Genomic DNA, 25,011 nt, shown 5'->3' with positions numbered 1-25,011 from the left:
TGAATCGTAATTTCGATACCCTCGCAATTTGGTACTATGATTGCGAAGTGATCGCTGTTGATTGAGTCATTCCCGTAATATCTGGGATCTAAAATAATTTGGACGTTGATTGAATGATTCCTTGAACTGTCCATGACTAACTTATGCTGGGTCGATCGATCATTGTTGCCGAGCTCATTCTGGGTCGAGTTATATCCTCACATTGGCCCGAGCTTGGCCAAAAAACCACACACAACATCTGCCCCCTAGTGTTTGATGCTCTCTTCGGGCTTCGAAGACTATTGCTTGATTTGATGCCAAGCTCGGCTTCAACAGTGAATCTCTGAGTGCATGTCCGAACGGGCTCCTACGGTCGACCTTACGCTTGCCCGACATACCTCACACTTGGATCTTTACTCCCTATGGTACTTGTCAAATTTCAGAATATGAAAAGTCAGGTTATAAAGGTAAGTTCCGTGTGGTCGTGTCGCATTAAATGCAACAGCCTTTGTTAGTTATGTTTCATCACGCGTGGGCGACGACAACTGTTCACACGTGAAGTTGAGGCGACGTGTGGCGACGGTTATCATTACTGCAATCTGATGGTTCATCACTCCCCGTGGATGGTCGACACGTGGCCACGTCCAAGGGCTGAGATTGCTCTATAAATGAAAGGTGATGATCGACTTTAAGTCGACGGCCATGATTAAACCTTGCTCTTTCGTCTCCCATGCAAACCACTATAAAAGGTGGCGAAAAGCCTTAGAATAGTCACTTCGAAAGTTATTTTAACTCTCTTGCTACTTTCCGCTATTGCTCTTACGTCGTCGCGGTGGTCTTTCTCACGAGTTGTCAGCACTTTCCCCATTCTAGTAAGGCTTCTCTCCCTTATTCTCTTTTGTTTTCTAATTTTTGTGTCCAAGGGTGGCTATTGTAGTGGCCATATTGGATGTTTTAAGGTTTTAGTAGGGTTTTTTAGGTGCGTCTTCGGCGGTCTCGAGTTGGTTGCCTATTTTCACTGCATTGCACGAGCTATCTCGGGTGCTTGAAATAGAAGCGAGTGTGGGATGATCGCCAATTTGTTCAAGCTCTAACACATGTTCGCTTCTTTTTTCAGGTATCCAGAGTCGAGTTACAACTTACAACCATGTCGTTGTCTAGCAGTCGTAAAATAGATCGAATGATCGATTCGTCGGTAGGTTCGACAGCCCTTAGGGATGTGTCCTCCGAGGTCTCCAAAGAATTCATCACTCAAAGCTTGGATCCCAATGCTGCGGTCTTTTTCGATCGTGTTTCGATTTAGCTAGCCCAATCTCTGCCGTCTCCAGTCCATAGGCTACGAAGAAAACCAAAATCCTCGATTACCCTCAGGGATCTCGAACGCATAAGAGCGGTCTACGCATCGCAGATTAACTTGATGGTTCCGGGGGACTATTCTCGGAAGAACCCCCCACCTGGATGGGTAGCTACCTCCGAGACTCTCCTTAGGTGCGGGGTATCCATTCCCTTGCATTACTTCATCAATAACGTACTGAGGCGATTCAACATTGTTCCTCTTCAACTGACGACCAGCTCTTACGTGATCATTATCGCGATGTACATTGCGTACATGTTCGCCAAATTGGGCTAGCTTGTCCACTTGTACAGGCTCAAAAAAGGGCAAGACTAGACGTACTACCTTTCCAAAGCGAGGAGAGTACGTTTTAATGGACTGATTGATGTTCCGAAAAAAGTTCCACACTAGGATTCATAGTTCTATTTCTCCGAAGCCCAAGAGACCGGTGTCTTCGTTGCGGAAGCAAATAAGGCTTGGGCTTCCTATGTACGTGCGAGGATTATTCTCGAGTTGTCCATTCTAGCTAATCGTCCTGTTTTATTTTTGTAGTTAACGTCGAGTAGAGTTATCTTCTATCCGCGAGCTTGCAGAGGCTATAGCATTTTAGCGATCTTCCGGACAATCAGCGCAACGTCAACGAGCTTCTTACGCTTCCTCACCTGAAAGTGTACGGCTTCTGTTAGGACGAGGCCAATTTCTTAGCACTTTTGGAGAAAGGTAAGTTGTTGCTTGCTTGCTCGCGCTTGCTTTCCCGCGCAAAATAGATTGCTAATTCTCTTGCCTTTTTTCCTTGTAGAAATGTGGGTCGAAAAACCAAAAAAAAAAAAAAAGCGGCTGCCCCCGTGGCTGCTACGAAGGCTCCGGCTGCTTCGGGGATGAAGCAGCCCGTGCAAACTGCCAACTCAAAGCATGCTAATGGCAAGCTTGGGGGAGGCCTAAGCGCGAAGAAGTCCACGACTGCCACTAAGGCAGTTGGTGGGAAAAGCATTATGGAGCCCTGAAAGGGGCCAACGAAGAAGGCATCTGAACCAACTAGACGTTTGGGAAAAAATAAAGCGCCCGGGCAGCAAATTGGCTTGAGCAAAGAGGTCTCCACGCAAGCTGGCGGCCTTCGAAAGGAAGCAGTCAAAGGCTTGGCCAAGAAGAAATCTGCTCCTACTGGCGAGGCAGTTGCTTCTAGGGCAAGCAAACCTGGCTCGTCCTAGCCAAAGAATAAGGAAACAGATGAAGCGGTCTAAGTCGCAATCGATGAGCTGATCGACCAAATTCTTGACCATATTGGTGTTGGGGCTATGGTGGCTAGGGAATGTGTCACCCCACGTACATTTGCGGCCATTAGAGACTCGTCTCCCTCCCAGATGTTGACTTTAACCGACAGCTACGCGACGAAGGTATTGATAGTTCGCGCCCTTTTTTTTTTTTTTTGCAGGTTATTCTTGCTTCTTGTTGATTCCTTGTCTCATCTTTTCAGGTTGCCATGACGAGCATACTTCTTTACGAGGAATGCAATGACACTTTAGAGGTGAACCACCGAAAATGGCAGGCTGCAGAGACGGTGAAGGAAGATGCTATGGCTAGGGCCAAGCTTGTAGAGAAGGAGAAAGAAACCAGGCTTGTTGAGCTCGAGCAGCTCAAGGGGAAGTCGCGAACTTTCAGGTCAAGGAAAGGGAATTCCTTGACAAGCTCAAAGCGAGCGAGCCTGCTTGGGCCAAGGTGAAAGCTAAGGCAGCAGAGGTTGCAAAGACTTTGACACAGTAGCGCGGTGCCAACAACAAACTGAACTCTGAGCTATCCTCCACTCAGAAAGCTGTGGCAAGCTTGGAGACCAAATCCAAAAAATCTTCGCTCGACCTTGGCTGGGAGGTGGAAGGTCACCAGGAGGCCACAACTAAGGCTAGGCAGCTCAGGCTTCAGGCTGATGAACTGAACGAGACCATTATTGCTTGGGCCTGGGACATCTGTCTTGCTTGTTAGGAAATTATGGGAAGCCCATCCTTCAATCAACTTCTCTTTCCTTCCCTGAGCTTATAAGAAAGAAGTTGAAAGGATAAGGGTTGATGCCCGGGGGGAGACTTATGTTTACTCGGACGAGTCCGAGAAAGAGGACAAGGACCAAGGAGAGGCCGAAGGAGGCGGAGCCCTAGCTCCAGGTTGAGGATCCAACTCCTCTGAACACGATACCACCAGATGAGGTTCCCGATCTCGGAGTGCAAGTCACTGATCCTCCTGTTGACAAGCCATCTCTTCCTCATGGTGTCGACCTTCCTAGACAGGTCGAGCATGAAGCCCTGACTCCTCCATCAGCCTGAAGAATTCCTTGTTTTGTTCTGTTTTTTTTTTTTTTATTTTTTTATTTTTTTATAATTGCCTGTTTGTAATCAAGCTTCAATTAATGAAAGAAAATTTTTTCATCATTTCTTTTTCGAGCAATGGCTGTTATATTTATGCGGAGTCATTTAATTCGTCCTAGTCGAACTTTGGGATCCGAATTTGCTCTAAGTTGCGCGTAGCTCGCTTCTTCTGGAGTTTTTTAGATTTTTTCAAGAAAATATTTATGCGACGTTTAGCATCGATTTTGGATTTGTTGTCCTTTTCGAGCTTTTGTTGTTGGCTTAAGGCCGATTTTCCTCGACGTGCTTTTTCTTGGATATTTTCAAGTTTAACCTTGTTGATTTGAGATTTTTAATCTCGACTTTTGCGAGGGAATCTAATGTGACGATAAACTTTGATCTTAGACTTATTATCCCTTTCGAGTTCTTTGGTTGTCGGCTTAGGGCCGATTTCCTTCGACGTGTTTTTTCCTTGAAATTAATTTCAAGTTTAACTTCGTCGACTTGGGGATGTTTCATCCTCAATGAGTTGGATTTTGGCGTGGCTTGTTCGAGATAAGTTGCCTTTCCTGGACTCTTGACTTCGAGTTTTTAGAATATCATCGCTTAGGTCACGATTTAGTAAAACCCTAACGATCTTAAGATGTTAACAATGAATTGAAGAAAATAATGAATAGTACCTCGTTTATTAATAAAGTGTTTTGGTCGTGAATGGCCTTATAGTGAATACTGAACATAAGAACGAGTGAAACCTGTTCTGCTTATTAGTAATACCTTCGCAAGTGCTCGGCGTTCCATGCTCGTATTATTGCTTTGTCGTTGAGGCGTTCCAGGTGAAAGGATCTTGGTGCGAGCTTTTCGGATATCCTGAAGGGACCCTCCCATTTAGGCCCAAGTGCCCCCAAGTTTGGGTTTTGAATACCCTGGATGACCTTTCTGAGGACCAGATCGCCCACTTCAAAGTCTCTATTTTTGACCTTGGTATTGAAATATCGCTTGGCTCGTTGTTGATACGAGGCGAGCCTTAGCTGAGATTTAGCCAATGTTCTTTGATTAGGTCTAGCTTTAGGCGGAGAAGGTCTTTGTTTGCTTCTTCATCAAAGACTTCTTTTCGAAACGAATTAATTCCTACTTCAACCATGATCATCACCTCACATCCATAAGATAAAGAAAATGGGGTTTCGCCTATCGAGCTTCTGGCGATCGTCCTGTAGGACCATAAAGCCTCTGGCAGCTCGTCAGCCCTATTCCCTTTAAGGTCGTCGAGCTTCTTCTTTATGATGTGCTTAATTACTTTGCTCACAACCTCTACTTGTCCGTTGGCTTGAGGCCGATTGACGGCAGGGAAACTCTTCTTGATGCCAAGCTGCTCACAGAAGGTCTTGAAATCTTCGCTGTCGAACTGCTTTCCATTGTCGGTTCTTATTGTGTAGGGAACCCCAAACCGAAAAATTATGTTCTTATGGACAAAATCCTTTAGCCTACTTGATGTTATTGTTGCTAGTGGTTCGGCTTCTGCCCACTTGGTAAAATAATCCATGGCAACTACCGAGAATTTAACGCCCCTTTTTCCCTAAGGCAATAGGTCGATGCCCCAAATCACAAACGGCCATGGGCTTGTCAGAGTGGCCAATTCTTGTGATGGAGCTAGCGAAATATCTACAAATCTTTGGCATCTGTCACATCTGTGGACATAGTCTCCTGTATCATCATAAACTATTGGACAATAGTATTCCTAGCGGAGCACCTTGTAAGCTAGAGATCTACCCCTTACATGGTTTTCGCAAATTCCCTCGTGTATTTCCCTCAGAACATAGTTTGCATCCTTGTGGTCAATACATCATAGCAACGGTATATTGAATCCTCGCTTGTATAGTCTATCGTTGATGAGCGTGTACCAAATTGCCTTCGCGTGGAGTGCTCCAGCTTCAGTTCTGTCTTCTGGCAGTGTGCCATTCCTTAAGTAAGCGGTGATTGCATTCATCTAATTGTACCTTTGACTTGTGGTCAACACTGGGCCTTGTAGAGTGGGGATGCTTGGTTTCGGGAGGAACTTAACTAGGATCGAATTGGCATTCTCATTGTTAATTACTAAGGCCAAGCGAGCCAATGCATCTGTGGTGTGCTGTCGTAGGCAACCAAGATTAAAAACCTTCCTAACCTAACTACTGAACTATAAATAGGGTAAGCAAGGGTCGATCCCACGAAGAGTGTCTAGCCGAATTTTCGATGATGTGAATAAGGCTGGGGAGTTTTGAGTAAAACAGAAAACAATCTTAGCCAAAAACAAAAACAAAAACAATTCAAGTCGACATCAATTAATATAATGAAACTTGGTCTCCGTCAACATCCACCATCAGAATCTTACAACTGATCATTGATGCAAAAGTAAATCAATTCTTACTTTGAATATTCACCGTTGGAACTATTTTCCTATCTCTGCTTAATTGTAATTAATTAGGAAACAAGCGATCTTAATTAATCTTACCATTAAACAACCCTAGGCAAGCGCTAAAGATTTAATCTAATGGCAGCCTTAAGAATTAGAGAGATCGATGAAGCCAAACAACACAAACTCAAGCGGTTGTATTTAATTTAGTCGAGTGTTCCTCTTAAGATTACTAATTCCTGATGCAGCAAATTAATAACCCTCATTGCTTCACAAGTTAGAGGGATCAAACAATTACGGATTTGATATCTAACTTAGCAGTAGATTGTAACAAATAATAACCTAGTAGGCCTCCTAGCAATTAAATGAAACAATCATGAAAATAAGCATAGAAGAACATCCAATACTCAAAGCATAAAATTGAACACTGAAATAAAACGGATTAGATCTCACAGTTTATTGATTTCGAGGCCTCCGTTTCCTTCGACCAAGTTATAAAAGTTAGCCACTCATGGCCATCACGAATATTCAAAGGAAAAACGAAAATCCCCCTAAAAAGAGAAGAGAGGGGCGTGTGTGATATCTGTTGTAATCCCTAATCTGATCTCCCTTTTCAAAATATCTAAATTCGAATTCTAATTATACTCAATCTCCTCAAAATATTCTAATATCCTAAAGTAACATTTATCCTAATCTGATTAATTGGAAATAAAATAATAAAGTCCAAAAATAAAATAGGAAAGTGGTGTTTTCCAGCTGTAATTTGCGTGCAATAGGTCTTCAAAACTTCTTGTAATAATCTGCCTGTTCGAATTGCATGACAAGGCGGAATGTTCCAGAACATCGGCAGTGCAGGTGCATCAACTTCAAGCTCGATAACCACCTTGATGCAGCGAGTATCTCTCCAAACTCAAAACATAAAAGTTGTAGATCTCTTTCTTAGCGTTCCACAGAATTTTTAATCATCTCAATCAGAGCTTGGACGAGAGAGTTATGCCTAGATTACGAAACAATGTTGCAACTGTCCGAATTCACTTAATTAGTTCCGTTTTGCAATTAACGCCTCCATTTGCATCCTAAATCAAAATAGAATAATAATGAGCACATTTAGACAGAAAATAAGTATAAAAGACTAGACATTAAGGGGGGGTAAATATGACATTTTGCATTCTCATCAATCTGCCTGCGAGTTTTTCCCCCTTGGGATCTGGTGAATGGAAAAGGATCTAAACTGTCTGAGCTCGATCTCTACTTGCTAAAGGTAGGATGTCATCCTATCTTCCTTTGCTTGGTATTCCCCAGTAACTTGATGGACCACGAGTTGTGAGTCACTATAGATCTTGATGGACTCCACCCTGATTTTCTTGGCGAGACAGATATCTGCGAGCAATGCCTACTCAGCTTCGTTATTAGAGGCATTAAACCCAAACTTTACTACGACTTTAATTGGGTCTCCCTCTGGGCTTTCGAGCAATAGGCATGCTCCTGCTCCCTTTTCATTTGAGGAGCCATCTACGTATAGAGTCCATAGCCACAAGTCGTTACTCTTTGGTTTCCGTTGCTCGATCTCTGGCGGGCTTGGCTCGACCTTTGGTTGATAAGAGAACTTAGATATAAAACCCGCCACGACCTGGCCTTTGATCGATGTCCTCGGGATATACCTGATGTCGTGCTGACTCATCTCCATCGTCCATTGGATCAGTCTACCTGATGCCTTGGGCTTTTGCATTATCTTCTTCAAGGGGAAGTTTGTCAGCACATGGATGGAGTGTGCTTGAAAATAGGGTCGCAGCGTTTTGGCAGCAACAACGAGGGCGTAGGCGAGCTTTTCCATCTCTGAATACCTTGTGTTCGCGTCGAGCAGTCTCTTGCTCACATAATGTACTGGCCATTGTATTCCTTCCTCTTCATGTACCAACGCCGTGCTGACAGCGGACTTTGATACCGATAAGTACAGTAGTAGCGGCTCACCCTGGATGGGTTTTGACAATAAGAGAGGCATTTCGAGGTGTTTCTTCAGTTTCTAGAAGGCTCTTTCATACTCTTTTGTCCACTTGAAACCTTTCTTCCCCTTCAAGGTCTCAAAGAATGGAAAACACCTATCCATGGCTCGGGAAATGAACCTGCTGAGTGCAGCCACATGTCCAGTCAGGCTCTGTACCTGTTTTATGCCGGTTGGGCTTTTCATGTCAAATAGGGCCTGAATCTTCTCCGGGTTAGCTTCTATACCCCATTAGTTTATGAGGAAGCCTAGGAATTTCTCGAAGCTCACCTCGAAAGCACATTTCAATGGATTGAGCTTCATTTGATACTTCCTTAGGATGTCAAACATTTCCCCCAGGTGCTCAATATGGGTTTCGATGACGTTTGATTTGATGAGCATGTCTTCGATGTATACTTCCAGGGAATGACCAATTTGGTTGGCAAACATCTTGTTCACCAAGCACTAGTAGGTCGCCCCTGCGTTCTTAAGGCCAAACGGTATAATCCTGTAACAATAAATTCCATGGTCAGTAATAAATGAAGTATGCTCTTCTTCGGGCTGGTACATTAGGATCTGGTTACATCCTGAGTACGCGTCCATAAAGCTAAGTAGTGTGTTTCCTGCTATCGCATCTACTAGTTGGTCGATATGTGGTAGCGAAAAGCTATCTTTCAGACATGCTTTGTTAAGATCTGTAAAGTCATCGTAAGTTTGGCACTTGCCATTCGACTTCTTGACTACGGCTGGGTTGGTGAGCCAGTTTGGGTACTTGACTTCCCTGATGAAGTTGATTTCCAGGAGTTTGTCAACTTCATCTTTGAGCGCTTGAGAGCGCTTTACATCTATGGCCCTTCTTTTATGTCTTGTGGACCAAGACTGTTGGTTGAGGTTCAACCTGTGGCACATCACCTTGGGGCTAATCCCAACCATATCTGCGTGCACCCATGCAAATACGTCGAGGTTCTTCTTTAAGAACCCGACCAGACTATCGGCCATCTCTCTGGTCGAGTTGCTGTCGATCTTCAGCACGCGAGTTGGATCCTCCTCGCTAACACTTATTTCTAGCGGCTCTTCGGTTGGTCCTGCCACAGACTCTTTTTTGTGGATGTGAGGATCTATTGTGTCCTTTAGCAGTCCAGGATTTGGCTTGAATTCTACGATGATCATTGTTTTTGGGTGCAGCCATTCTGTACACCATTTATAGCTTGATTATAGCATTCTCGAGATTCCTTGGCGCAGCTTCTGATCGTCGTGACTCCCCTAGAAGTCAGAAATCTCATCGCTTGGCAGTGCACCTTTGTGACTACGCTTAAATCATCCAAGATTGGCCTTCCAAGGATGATGTTATATGTGGTCGGGTAATCCACCACTAGGAATTCAGCCATCACAGTTCTAACCTCGGCTTTGCCCCCAGAGTTACGGGAAGGTCGATAGTACCTTTGGGAACCAGGCTGTCCTCGGTGAACCCATAGAGCGGCGAAGGGCATGCTCGCAAGTTCCTTTATGTGAATCCCATTCCAAGGAAGGCTCCCTAGAAAATGATGTTTGTCGTATTCCTGTTGTCGACCATAACCCTTAACACCCATGCAGTGCCAATCCTGGCCACAATTACAACTGCATCATAATTATGATGAGGGAATGTTTCGCACTCGTTGATTGTGAACCCCACTACCTCGCTTTCCTGTTTGGGCGGCTTCTGTTCATAACTCATTATTTGAGGAATTGAGTCTGTTCTAGCCTTCCGAGGGTATTGCTCATGAGCTCGTCTTAAGCTTTTCGCTATATCCAGTCCTCCGTAGATCATATTCACGAAGACCTCATTGGGGTTTAGCGGAGCCTATTGAGTTGGGGTCTGTACCTGACTAGGGACTTGGTTACTTTGCACGCCAAGATTCTCTCGAGCTGGTTCTATCTTAACGAATTCTTTCAAATGACCTCTTCTTATCAAGTCCTCGATGACATCCTTCAAAGCTCGACAGTCATTCGTGTTGTGCCCGACATCCCTATGGTACTAGTAATAATTCTGTCGATCTCTTCTGCCTGGTGCCCCTCTCATCCTTTCTAGAGTGGGCAACCTCTTTGCCTCTCGGGATACTTCATAAATGTGGGCGATGTCTTGAGTGAGGGGCGTGTACTCTGCATACCGCAGGAAAGGTTGTTTGTCTCTGCAGTTATCTACTATCTGTTTCTTTTGAAATGTGTTACGATCCCTGTCACTACGGTCTTGGTCCCCACGCTTATTTGAGGGGTGATCCTGTCTTCTATCCAGGCCCACCCACGTTGAGCTTCTAGCTAGTGTCGCTAATGAGCTATCTACTCGCTAGTATTTTGCGACCATCTAGTAGAACTTGGCCGGGCTCACATGATCTTCACTCTAGAGCTCTTTCCATAACTCCGTATTAGGTCTGATCCCTGTGATCAATAGAGTCCGAATGGATACTTCGAGGGCATTAGTGACCTTTGCCTTCTCATTCTAGAACCTCGTTAAATATGAGGTCAATGATTCGTCTCGCTCTTGGTGAACGTTGCTCAAGTAGCTGAGCAGTATTGCGAACTGTCTCCTCGCTTGGAATTACTATAGGTACAGTGTGGAAAATTGTTGCCAAGAGTTGATGGAGTTCGCCTTAAGCTACTTGTACCACCTCTTGGCATCTCTGACTAATGTGACTGCGAAGCATCAGCATTTCGCTAAATCATTGACCTGGTGTAGCTCCATTAGGTCATTAAAGTTATCAAGTGATCCCTAGGGTCCCCTCTCCCGTCGAACTTGCTCTCTAGCGCCCTGAACCCTTATGGGAGTGGGGCTTGGCGAACTTCCTTCGTAAAGGGGGAACTTACTATCTCCTCCACCAGATTATTCTAGTGAGCTTTAGATCATCAAACATCTTTTGCTTGGGATCTAAGTCTTGACTTTGGTTGCCCTGGTTGGCTCTGTTAAGTTGTACCTCGAGCAAATGAGTTTGCAAGTCTGTTACTTGCAAAGCTCCTTCGGCGAGCGTATTGATGCGCGAGGTCGAGTGATGATGGCTGGGTTTGTAGGTGCTATCATGCTCGTTAGTGCATTGCTCGTGACGTCGGTCATTGCCAGATTGTCGCACATGGCTCGCTTCGCGAGCCTGTGAAGATTGATCTTGTCTTAGGCATGGGTTAAAACTAGCATGCTGATGCTGTGGATACCGCTGAGGTTCTCGGTTATGTCAGTCACCTTTGCTTTCCCTCATCGGCTGCTTCCCTGGTCGCCTCCCGGGGTTTGTTTGACCACGGGACTCATGCTCATGCGTGGAGTGCTGCTTGTGTGGTTGGAGGTGTTGATTGTCCCTCGGCGATGACAAAGCAGACTGTCCACCTGTAGAATTCATACCTGTTGGGGTGGCGTTAGCGAAGCGCGACTGGTCAAGGTTCTGGGCAATTGGTTGTTGGTTCCTCAGCTCAGCCAAGTTCTGTTGCATCGCCTGCGTAACCATTGTCCTAATCATCTCTATCAGGTACATTGCATGTGAAGATCGATCTTGTCTTAGGCGTGGGTTAAAACTGGCATGCTGATGCTGGGGATATTGCTGAGGTTCTCGGTTATGTCTGTCACCTTCCCTTTCCCTTACCAGTTGTTTCCCTGGTCGCCTCCCAGGGTTTGTTTGCCCGTGGGACTCATATTCGTTGATCATCTCTATCAGTTGGCCATTCTCGGGATTTGACGTCCCTGCCCCTAGTTGTTTACGGCGTGCTGAGCTGGCGGCATAGGTGGTCGGCGTCCAACGTTCTCTTGTTGCACCTCCTGATGGGTGGTTTCCACGTTCTCATGATTTTTGGTGGTAGTTCTTGATCTGGTGAACACCATTTTGGTCCTTCGACAAGTAAATTGCGGTGAACGTTTGCCGGAATCTTTGAAATATTGGCGAAGGCCCTCCTTCTAGCGCCAAAATATTGATACAAAATTCTACACCAACCAGCGTGATCCGATCGGCCTTGCTGGGATTGAAATTGATGTGTGTGTGATTAGTGAAAATCAGCAATGAATATGAATGAAATGAATTAAAAACAAAAAGATTTTTAAAGTGGTTCGGCGAGGTTAACAGCCTACGTCCACTGAGTTTTTTGTATTTTTGGTGGGAGCTTACAATGCAATTCTTATCTGAAAAAATCCCCTTTCCTCCTCGTTCGAGGGGTTTTTTTTTATACAAGATTTGTACAAAGAAAAAAGCAAAATTTAGGGGATTACAATCGCTCTGAATCGTAATTTTGATACCCTCACAATTTGGTGCTATGATTACGCAGTGATCGCTATTGATTGAGTCATTCCCGTAATATCTAGAATCTGAAATAATCTGGAGGTTGATTGAATGATTCCTTGAACTGTCCGTGACTAGCTTATGTTGGGTCGATCAATCATTGTTGCTGAGCTCATTCTGGGTCGAGCTATATCCTCGCGTTGGCCCGAGCTTGGTGGAAAAACCACACACAACAACATAAATATGAAATCTATTGAAATAAAATATTATTAAATTTTGAATTTTGAATTTGTACGTCTATCCATTTAATTAATTAAATAATATGAATCGTAGTATCCGTAATTCTCTAGGGCCAAAATAATAAAATTCCAAATTGATATGTTTACCCACTAAGTAAGCAATCTAATGGATATCACTCCAAAATAGGAAACAAAATTTCAATTAAATCGAGAATCTACGAAGAGAGGAAAGTGAGTTAAGTTGGTAAGGACTAGATATAGTCCAAAAAGGGAAAACAATCCTTTATTCTCCTAAAACTCCAAGGACATGTGAAGGCAATATGTTCCGAAGGACAAGACAATAATCTCGTGTTTGGTGCAAAATTTGACATCAACATAAACTATAATCTGCATCAACAATTACTTCGATGGGCAGAATGGTTTAGCAAATATTCCTTCACCGTCCAACACATCAAAGGTCTAGTAACCCGTATGGTATCAGAGCCAGCACACTTATTGATTCTAATTTCTGTATGTGCGGAGGACTACCTCCCCTCGGTTATTGGCTTCTTCAAGTTACTTATTGGTTCCAATTTCTGTGTGTGCTGAGGACTACCTCCCCTCGGATATTGGCTCCTTTAAGTCCTAGTTATGTTTTATGTTTTAAATTTATTATGGGTTTTGAGCTATTCTTACCATTTGAGGTGGTATTACACATCTAAGAGGTTGAACTCACGCATATGGAATCCTCTTTAGCTTTATCTACGTTTATTGCTCTAATAAATACTAGCTTATCTAGATCTTCTTCTAAAGTGGATAGTTTGTATGAAATATCTTATATCCTAGAAAATAAAAAAAATCCAAGATACTATCCCTCCCATTGTAAATCCTTGTACAACCTTTTCCAAGTCTTCTTCTTCTTTGTCTAAAACCTTTAAAACTCTTGTTAGACCTTCCAAAAAGCCAGTCAAAGAGTATGTCTGGACTAGTACTTTTGATAAGTGTCAAATCCTAGCCACAACTCAAGAACAATATGTTACTTTGGAAATTCCTCAAGAATCCATTACCTAATGGATCCGTGAAGGATACTCTCATGTACACTTTGGTGCTATCAGGCTAGCTCTATCTTTCCATGGCAGAAAAGAACTCCTTGTCTTTGTTCGAATCGCTCTGTTAAATACCAGATTTGTCAAATAGCAGCATGCTTGTATAGGAACGGCACAAACAACTTTGAATGTTGGAACAGTAATTATGACACTGTTTTCTAATTCAATATGTCTCTTTTTGATGTTCATTGCTCCAAAGCTCTTAAAGTTCAATTATAGATAGTTGGTGCAGATTTAAATATAGGGAGTATTGCAGCTACTTTGCATTATTAGATGGTTTGCCAGATCCAAGACCATGCTCTTGATCTCGCTATTCCTACGACTACTGATGCGCTGCTCCTTACTATTGACTCTCATAATAATCCTCACTGCATCAATATTCCCGGCCAGATTTCTAAAGATGATTTGATTAAATTGTTACCAGACTCTTGGGTGACGAGTTATGAGTCTCTTAATAAAAAAGAAACTCTAGTGGTTTCTACAGAATCTACCATGCATGATAACAGTGACGGAACAACAACTATAAGATTTAAGTCTCCAGCAACTCTCAGTGCTCCACCTTTGAGTCTTCGACAAACTCAATTCATGATCACTCCAGTCTCACTAGCTACAGTAGTACAGGAACCTGGACTTTCCATTCATTCATTTCAACAATCTGGTGCTCCTGTCAATCATCACTTTGATCCAATCACTGGTCACACTCCATTTGATCTTGACTGCCAATGCTCGGACTGCCATGATGATCCCATTTAGGAAATAGACGAGCATTATCATTCTAGACGGAACCATTCCAGATGAAAAAAACAGATAGCTCGGTGCAGTAAAAAAAATCTTCATTCCAGATTTGAAGACCATGATCCTGAAGTTGGCCTTCTTGGTCAACCATCTGGTAAATTTGACTATTATGTCAAATATTCTCCACTAGCCTAGAAAGAATCACCATCCATAAAACTTTCATGAGAAATCCCTCCAAAACCTAAACCTAAAACACCTTTAAAACTGTCCAAACCTGCTAAATCACCTTACTTTAAAAAACCTTTACCATGTTATCAGTAGGCTCCCCGGTGGATTGCAAATGAAAACAAGCCAACCCATTCACCCCTTGTTCATACTCTACATGTCCAGTCCATTATGATGATTCAATCTCCTAAACCCTAAAAGATGGGACAAAGTTTCAATTATGACACATACTTTCCTTCTATTAAGGAAAATACGACTCAACAACCAAAAGTGGTTCCTTCCAAAATTATAGCCTGATGGCTCCACGCTAAAACTCTCCCAAGCTGAAGTAGTTCTTAATTGGCAGACTGAAAATTCTTTCGCCCAAAATAAAACCATTACCAGAATAGAACAAAAATTGGATCTGGTTGCTCATCAGGTGGACTCCCAGTCTCAAAACCACACTATGCTGATTTCTCGTTTACAAAAATTGATCAGCTCCAAAACTGGATTGATCAACTCTATCAGGAATTGATGCACATTGTTAGCACCTCTCATGGCTATTCAGCTCAATTTCTCCAGAAGGAAGCATAAATGTAGTCGTTAAAAACCCAAATGGCATCGTTTTAACAAGAGTATCTTAAACAAAAACTTAGACCACCACAGACTTTTCCTGAAATGTCTTTGGTGCCAAATCCTTTTAATTCTTCAACAGCATGACCACAACCCTCTTTTTCCCCTTTCCCAAAGATTAGTCAACCTTTGGTCTCACCTCACATACCTTCTGGTGCTGTTCAGGCTTTTGGTAACATTGAACAGTTATATGCTAAGCTCCGCAAAGAATGTGATGAAAAAATTAAGTTGGAACAAGAACAAAAGAAGCGAGAAAAATATTCTGCTAAAACGCGGAAACCTTCCGATGATATACCTGACTCTTTCTCTTCCAGTCATTCAGATCCTCCATCTCCTAAGCCTTATCGTCCTTTATCTAAGGATAAGGCTCCAATGCAAATAATGATGATGGAAGATCACCAAACTTCTGCTGATCCTGCCTCTTTAGAAAATCCAGTCTCTTCCAATTTGATGAGCTCTTTTTTGAGAGACATGGCAGAAAGGCAACGTCTTGCAGCTTCGGGTATTTCTTAGGATTCTCTATCTTCCTTCCAAATAGAATCAGAAGCTGATATGCCTTCTACTGATGGATTATTTGACAGTAGCTTTGATTCTAAAAGTGATACTTCTGATCAACATCTTAATGTTTATCCGTGACTGATGACCCATCAACCCAAATCTTTAAGACCACCTGTTGTCTCTGAAGTTGATGATGAGATGCCTTAAGGTGATGATTCCATTCCAAACTCTCCGCCTATGTATCGACAATCTTGTCATACTACAGCTGAGCATGACTTTTATACAGCTTCAACAAAGCTCCACACTTTTACTGTTGATGATCTTCCTCCACACAAATGGAGAAATTAGATGTATGAATTTCAAGCTTGGTTTCAAGCTGAGATGCTTAAACCTAATGCCTAAGTCTCTACTATACTTACACAGTTTACAACTAGATTTGGTGGCATTCTCCGTGATTGGTGGATTAGTCTTTAGGAGTACAGACAAAATTTGTTCATCCAAGTGCCAGATATTAAACAAGCCCTGTATCTCCTTTATGATGAATTTTATGGATTACCTCACCTTTATGAGGACCAAGTCAGAGAAGAATATTTTAAGATGCGATGATGTTCTCTCAAAAAGAAAGATCTTGATAGACATTACAAAGAGATGGTAAAACGATATCATATACTTAGAAGTATGGATGATCTTAACATGAAGCAAGCCTTTTTAGCGTCTATTTCAGAATCCCTAAATCATGAAGCAACCAAACTTATGTAGTCTCAAAGCAGACAACTTGGTTCCACTTCTCTTGGATAAATTTATCAGTTTGTCATTCTTGCTCTAGAAAAGCTCTGTTCTCAAAAACAAATTTTTGATGATTATTTGAAGCATTTTAAGCAGTTGGCAAAAGTTTGTTAGAGACCAGAATTGTGGATCAAATGCAAATCAGATCGCTCATGTTCTTGTCCTACCAAGAAGAAGTTTCATTCCAAACGCATCAAGTTTTCTCCACCTAATGCTCATACCAGGCGCAAATTCTGACGTTTCAAGCACCACAAGTTTCTTTGGAAAAAGAAAAGCAGAGGCAAACAATCTAATCGGTGTTATATGTGCAACCGTCCTAGTCATTTTAGCAAAAATTGTCCAAACAAGCCCAAACAGTTAGCCAAAATGATGCAACAGTTTTCTCAGCTCACTGATATAGATTTTTCTGATGATGATGTCGAAAGCTGGTTTTCAATGGATGAAGAACTCACTTCAGACACTGTTTTCCAGTTTGCAGCCACTGATACTGAGTTCTCTAATTCAGATTATTGTCACCATTTCTACCATATCTAACAAATACCGCAATCCCTTCCACATTAGCCTTCTCATGTCACGTCCCTACAGCAAAAGTTCAGATCTTCCCTACTAAATATTCCAATCCCATTTCAGTCATAGCGTTTTTTGGATACTAGTGTTACTCGTACTATTATCAACCCTAAGATCCTCCCATCCTCACAGTGGAAATCTGATCAAAAAGTTTTCGACACTGCTAATAGTGATACATTCACTACTCATCTGATCAGCAAACCCATTAAAATCCAATTTTTTCTAGGATGTTTTACTTTTCATAAAGTTCTTGGTTCCGATTTACCTGACAAAGATATGGTTCTAGGTTTTGATGTTTATTCTAAACTCAATAAACTTAGAATCCTCCCTGATGGTGTTCGGTACAAGATGTTTTTCCAATCTTGGACCACTCAGCCTGACTTATTCCAGATTGAATGCAATCCTATTGAGCAGATCAAAGCCCAACTTATTTCTCGCTCTTGTGCAAATTCTCATGCAGATTTTCTCACTAAATGTTCTCATCCATTATGGAAGAATTCTGATTTCTTTATCCATCTTCCATTCATCAAGAGCGAAGATATCAATCCCACTAAAGCTAGTTATTCTGGCATGTCACCAGAACATTTCAACTTAGCCCAACAAGAATGTACTCAACTTTTATGTCAAGGATTGATTGAATCCACAGATTCCCAATGGGCACGTGAAGCTTTTTATGTCAACAAACGTGTTGAACAAGCAATAGGAAAACTCAGACTTGTTATCAATTATCAGCCATTGAATATCTTTCTCCGTGATGATGAATTTCCTCTGCCTTCTAGACAAGTTCTTTTTGCAAATCTCCATAATGCAAAGATGTTTTCCAAATTTGATCTCAAAGTTGGATTCTGGCAACTTGGAATTCATCTTGATGATCATCATAAGACTGCTTTCTGCATTCCCAACCAACATTACCAACGGACAGTCATGCCTTTTGGCCTTAAGGTCGCTCTTTCCTTGTTTCAGAAAACCATGAAGAAGATTTTTACTCCCCTTCTTCATACATATCTTATTTATATCAACGATATTCTTCTCTTCTCAAAAGATGAGGAATCTCATATACATCTTCTCCGCTAGTTTGCTGATATCATATACTCTTATGGTATTATGCTTTTTGAGAAGAAAATGCAGCTAGGACAGACAAAGATTGATTTTCTTGGTATGGTTATTGCTGATGGCAAGTATGACCTCCAACCTCATATTGCTAATGAGTTGCAAAAATTCCTAGATGTTCTCACAACCAAGAAAGAAATACAACAATTCTTGGGAATTGCCAATTACATGCGCAGTTTCATTCCCAACATTTCTTAACTCACTTCTTCACTTTCCCAAATGCTTAAGAAGAATCCACCTTCGTGGTCTGCAAAGCAAACCAATGTAGTCAAAACTCTTAAACGCAAATCCTTCCATACACAGCCATTGAAGATTCCCTCTTCTGGGAAACGAATTCTTTAGACGGATGCTAGTGACACTCATTGGGGTGTAGTGCTTTTTGAACAAGATGATGACAAAGTACGACATTTGTGTGGATACCAGAGTGGACAATTCAAACCAATCAACAACATTATCATTATACTTTCAAGGAAGTATTAGCAGTAAAAAATGCCATTGAAAGTTTTGATTTTCATCTTGTTGGACATCACATCTTTGTTGAAACGGATATGAAGTCCTTTGATCAAATGCTCCTCCTCCAACGGGATGGTAAAAGCCTTTATTTATAGAGAAGATTAATACATTGCATTCAAGACTCATTAATGAGTCATTTAATACATGACTAGACTTTTTGACTTTTTTCTTTTTTATATTTATTTGTCTACAATATTTGACTTTTACAATTCATACGGAAGATACTACACTAAGTTGGCAAACTGCCATTTAGTCCATAACTATTTTACATATAAACATAAATGACACAACTTTTATTTTAAGACACACAGAGCTTTAATCATCTGATAGGTTTGTAACATGCCATGAGTCTTCATCCTGGAAATTGAGACAACCCATTGATTGAATCCAGTTAACAGTGATTTGTTGAGAAGATGTATCTGGATGAGTATCTGGAGAAATGTCTAGAAACTGAGATGTCTGCTTTGCAGAGGTACTTGGTGCATGCATGTACTGTTGTCGCTTGGATTTATGAATATAGTAATTATGAGACTGTTGAAGCTCTTTTTCCTACACAGTATCTGGCTGTGAGTCTAGGTATCACCATTCTGGATAATCTGAAGTGGCATTGAATTGAGCAGTGATGGAACGTATGCATGTTTGTTTGGCTTGGAGTAATTTCTCAATGTAGTCTAGAGGAAAGAGTTCCCACGGAGCATCATCGTGAAAAGATGGCCATATTTCATCTGGAATTATCTGATTTTTTTTCAAAAAAGATTTTTTGAATTGGTCTAGTCTCAATGAGATGTCAAACATATTATGGACGAGATTATATGGATAAAACTGATGAAATATGACTTGATGCTGTGAAAAATATAGACCATCGAATCTGATGAAGTGATGTCTATGAAAAAACATGATAGACCATATCATTTTGGTGGACATAAGACTTTTGTATTGGGCAAGTTGATAGGCAAATAGAGATTTCCATCTTTCTAGGGTTTTGAACCATTTGAGAAAAGTCATCAAAAAGTGTAACTCAGAGGTTGAGGATGGTTGGTATTGAAAATTATTTTCAACATATGATAGATCAAAAATTAAATGATAATGTGGTACTTGTGTAACATATATCAAAATAACCATAATAATTGTTCTGAAAATATGATATGAAAATGCCTGCCTAGTTTAAATGTAATGAATATTTATTACATTTTGAAAGTTATTTTCAATGGAATACGATCATATCTCATAGATATGCCAAAAGTAAGAATTTGCAATAAATGGAAGTGGTACGGGAGATCATTATCCAAATATTTGGCAATTAAATAAGTTGGTAACTATTATTTAGTCATGATCAAAATATATAATAGAATATTACCACCGACCAGGTTTGTGAATATGAGACGCTTCATGGAGTAAAGTTACAATATTACCAGGAAAGAGACATAAGAGTTGACCATCCAAGTCGCAGAATATAAATATAATGAAAAAATAAAAATAAAAATATAAACATAAAGAAAAGAACAAAGATCACATGATAAGAGCATCAGCATAAAAAGAATTCATCCCTCCTTCCATATGAGTTTGTCTCTTACTTGTTGATGTTCTTTATTTAACTATTGGTGAGTTAAATTATTTAGCACATCACAATCATATGCCAAATAATCCCAAACATCTATTAAATTATTTAACACATCACAATCATATGCCAAATAATCCCAAACATCTATTATATATATATATATATATATATATATTCAAAAGGGCGGTGCTGGTTTAATGATAATTAAATTGGCATCACCCACTTAATTGGTTGAAAAAAGTTAATTTAGAATATGTGCACAGTGGGAATTTGTTGCTTTGCATATTTCCAAGTGAAAACACATGGCTTGGTTTCTTGTGGACAAACAAGAAATTTATTAAATTACTCTTACGTGAAGTATTTTAAATACAATTTCAAAAGTTATTTTTCTTTAAAAAATAAAATATATTTTTGAATCATAAAAGTATTAATATAAAGAGATATTGTTGAATTATAGAATCAGAAATAAAATCCGTTTATCATAAGGGCAATTTTTAAGAAAATTATATGGTTAAAAAAGTTAGTAAATATTATAAATGAAGAGCAGTAGGCAGTTGCACCAAACTCTTTTCTGCATACAAACTATTATGCAAAATAATTTAAGTATATGCATGGTACAACCAGCGTGCAGTCGCCAGCCCATAAATTCCCTATTTTTATTTTTATAAAAAAATCAAATTGAATGGTAATCCTTGGAAGATCAGCAACTTGACTACAACTATCCAAACCTCAAATAACTTATAATTTATCACAATTTCTCCTTCAACTTCAACCCATTTGACATGGCTTCACAATCATTCCATCATCAACTTCATTTTATTCTCATACCTCTAATGTCTCCCGGCCACCTTATTCCCGTGATTGACATGGCTAAACTTCTGGCTCAACATGGCATCATCGTTACAATTGTCAGCACTCCCTTGAACACCGTTCGTTTCAACTCCATCATCCAACGTGCTGTTGAATCTGGCCTCTCCATCCACCTTCTGCAGCTTGATTTTCCATCACTTGAGGCTGGTTTGCCTCCTGGATGTGAAAATATGGACAAACTTCCTTCACGTAACTTGATCAAGAACTTTTATCACGCCGCTAACTTGTTGCAAAAACCTTTTGAGGAGTTGTTTGACAAATTACAGCCCCGTCCGAGCTGCATAATATCCGGTAAGAATCTTCCATGGACCGTTAATACTGCTTGCAAGTTTAAGATTCCAAGGATTTTTTTCGATGGAATGGGTTGCTTTTCTTTTTCCTGCACACACAAATTGGAGGTTTCTAAAGTACATGAAACTGTCTCCAAGTGTGAGTCCTTTGTGATACCTGGGTTGCCTCATCGTATTGAATTAACCAAAGCGCAGTTACCTGAAAATCTGAATCCGGGTTCGGAGGACTTGACAGAAGTTCGTGACAAACTCCGAGCAGCTGACAATACGGCCGACGGGATTGTGATTAATACTTTTGAAGAGCTGGAAACGGAATATGTCAAAGAATATAAAAAGGTTAAAGGTGATAAAGTCTGGTGTATTGGCCCTGTTTCAGCCTGCAACAAGTTGAAGTTAGATCAGGCTGAGAGAGGTGAAAAGGCCTCCATGAATGAGAAAAAATGTTTGCAGTGGCTTGACTCGTGTGAACGTGGCTCAGTTATTTACGCATGCCTTGGCAGCATATGTGGCCTCACTGGTTGGCAACTTATTGAACTTGGGTTAGGCATAGAAGCATCAAATCATGGATTCATTTGGGTGATAAGAGGGGGAGAAAAATCAGAAGAGTTAGAAAGATGGATCCTACAGGAAGGATTTGAAGAGAGGACAAAAGAGAGAGGACTTTTGGTTCGAGGTTGGGCCCCTCAAGTATTGATCTTATCTCATCCAGCAATTGGAGGATTCTTAACACACTGCGGTTGGAATTCGACACTAGAAGGCGTGTCTGCGGGGGTGCCATTAGTGACTTGCCCATTGTTTGCCGAACAGTTTTATAATGAGAAGTTGGTTGTGCAGGTACTGGGGATTGGGGTGTGTGCGGGAGTTGAGGTTGCTGTGACATGGGGACTTGAAGACAAGAGTGGGTTAGTGATGAAAAGGGACAAAGTAAAAGAAGCTATAGAAAGGGTAATGGATAAAGGTGAAGAAGGAGAAAAGAGAAGAAATAAAGCAAGAGAGCTTGGGGAGGTGGCAAGAAATGCTATTGAAAAAGGTGGATCTTCTTACCTCAACATGGAAATGTTAATCCAATTTGTGTTACAACAAATTAACCCCAGCCCATCGATGTAATTCCAATGATTGATTGATTTACTTTGCTTAATAATTTTTTTTTTAGCATTTTATCGAAATGTTCATTGTTTGTTCAAAGAAATCTTCAACAACTATATATATGCTGTGCCATCTGGCAGTCATTAATCTGTGATCTCCAACCACCAACCGAGGACTATATATGGAATGAATGAGAGAAACCCACCTAGAATATGACAACGGCGAAGGAGGATTAATTATAGTATTCTATGTGTAAAGGCAAGCATTTTCGTTTTATTTATTTTATTGGTTATAGTTAATGCATTTACCAAGAGTTGTAGATTAATGATTTCCCGCATCTCGAACTTTAGCAAATGTTGCTTGCGAAAGAAACAAGGGTCTGCCGCATGCCTATTTGCCTAATCCTTATTTAAGAAACCGAGTTATGAAGAAACAGACAAATCTAATAACAAAGCCACATCATTGGACGGAGACGGATAAACCAATGTTCTGCAAACTGATAAATGGACATAAAAAGTGCTATTTCAGATGTTCTCATTTCTCCACCATAGGCAATAGTTGAGTCTCCTCAAATTGAACCATGAGTTCCCACGTAAGAAATCTTCACTTTATCTTGTTTCCTTTAATGGTGCTATCATCGCTATAGTCACCACACCGCTTAATGCAGCTCGGTTGCAAACAGTTCTTGCTCACGCTGCGCGATTCAGGCTGCAGATTCAGTTAGCTGAGATCAAGTTTCCTTGTCAAGAAGCAGGACTAGCAGAAGGTTGTGAGAATTTTGACATGCTTCCTTCAATGGACTTGGCCTACAACTTCTTCAATGCAATTAGCATGCTGCAATTCCCAGTTGAAAATTTGTTGGAAGAATTAACAATTAGGGCAAGTTGCATTATCTCCAACATTTGTTTTCCATGGACTATCCACACTGCCTCCTAGGATTATTTTTCCTGTATTTTCTTGCTTCTATCTCTTGTGCATGCACAACTTGCGTACATAAAAGGTTCTTGAGAATGTCACTTCAGAATCAGAATAATTTTTGGTGCCTGACTTGCCTGATAAAATTGCTATTACAAAAGCTCAACTACCAGGACCGATGCCTCCAGAAAATAGAGGTTTTGGTGATCAAATGATAGCTGCAGAAATGGCATCATAAGGGTTATTATAAATAACTTTGAAGAGATAGAGTCAACATATGTCAAAGAACTCAAGAAAGCCAAAAGAGGAAAAGTCTGGTGAATTGGCCCTGTTTCATTATGCAGCAATGACAACAAAGATAAGGTAAGAGAGGTAAAAAGGCCTCAATTGATGAATTTCAATGCTTAAAGTGGCTTGATATTTGTCAACCGAGTTCTGTACTATATGTTTGTCTCGGCAGCCTTTGTAATTTAGCATCTTCACAACTGATGGAACTTGGTTTAGGCTTAGAAGCATCAATTAAACCATTCATTTGGGTCATAAAGGATGGAAAAAATAAATCAGCAGAGTTTGATATTGGTTAGAAAAGTATGAGCAAAGGATCAAAGGGAGAGGACTTTTGATCAAGGGTTGGGCTCCCCAAGTACTGATATTGTCACACCCTGCAATTGGAGGATTCTTAACACATTGTGGCTGGAATTCAATACAAGAAGGAATATCTGCCGGTGTACCAATGGTTACATGGCCACTTTTCGGAGACCAATTTTGTGACGAAAAGTTAATTGTCCAAGTGTTACAACTTGGTGTTAATATTGGGGTGGAGATTCCTGCGAATTTGGGGCAGGAAGAAAAGATTGGGGTGCTGGTGAAGAAGGAAGACATTGAAAGGGCTATAAGCATACTAATGGATGTAGGAGAGGAAAGAGATGAGAGAAGAATAAGAGTAATTAAAAGAGTTTGCTGAGATGGCAAAAAGAGCTATAAATGAAGGGGGATCTTCATACCTCAACATCAAATTGTTATTCCAAGATATTATGCAACAAGTAAATTGTGGCATCCGACATAACATAGGAGATTGAGATGTACCTTCCATTATGCATCTTCTCCCAAAATTTGTATATCAGTTATTTTTTGGCGTCTTCTTATTTTTCTAAAATTCATACCTCAAATTTAGGAGTAATGTGAAAGGTATCTACCGACTGTTTTAAAATGCTAAGTGACAACGATATGCGTCAGAGTAATTCAGATATTCAGTATTTTAATAACCAACTCGGGGTGAAACCTAACAAAGTTGTTGGATCCCGGGTTGACTAGTTTAACCGGCCTATCCAATTGGATGACCAAAAGTTTAAAATTCAGCAAATACACCCCTTGAAATTCGTTAAGTCCCTAAAAGTTTGAAATTTAGCAAACACACTCCAAATACAAATCAACGGTTGACTGGTTGGCGGTGGCAATACACCAAACGCAATCCCAATCATCCCTTGAGCCATTCCCTAGAAAATCTACCAAAGATCTAGCCAAAATCGGTTTTATTTTGGCCAGATCTCACCATCGCCGATGTTGACAACCCAAACTAGATCTCACCAATGCCGACGTCGACAACCCTCCCCATCACCACGAAAATACTCCTCTTAGCCTGTTGACCAAAACCCATCTTAGCCCACCTCCGTTT

The 25,011-nt window shown here is 40.9% G+C and overlaps 1 protein-coding gene and 1 pseudogene across 1 annotated transcript; both read left to right on the top strand.

Moving 5' to 3' along the window:
- Positions 1 to 20,769: 20,769 nt before the first annotated feature.
- On the top strand, positions 20,770 to 22,676 carry LOC116115402 (UDP-glycosyltransferase 73C3-like). Its single transcript, XM_031401554.1, has one exon. It carries the CDS (start codon positions 20,958 to 20,960, stop codon positions 22,440 to 22,442), a length of 1,485 nt encoding a protein of 494 aa, XP_031257414.1. The 5' UTR covers positions 20,770 to 20,957; the 3' UTR covers positions 22,443 to 22,676.
- Positions 22,677 to 22,774: 98 nt separating this feature from the next.
- Positions 22,775 to 24,415, top strand: LOC116115378 (annotated as a pseudogene).
- Positions 24,416 to 25,011: the final 596 nt, after the last annotated feature.

Source organism: Pistacia vera, unplaced genomic scaffold (assembly GCF_008641045.1).
Source record: "Pistacia vera cultivar Batoury unplaced genomic scaffold, PisVer_v2 Contig738, whole genome shotgun sequence".
NCBI classification, from domain to species: Eukaryota; Viridiplantae; Streptophyta; class Magnoliopsida; order Sapindales; family Anacardiaceae; genus Pistacia; species Pistacia vera.
This window is presented reverse-complemented; position numbering and strand designations above follow the sequence as displayed.

What these genes read in the sequence shown, in the direction of transcription:
- LOC116115402 (XM_031401554.1), top strand. Translation starts at nt 20,958, where the DNA reads ATGGCTTCACAATCATTCCATCATCAACTTCATTTTATTCTCATACCT.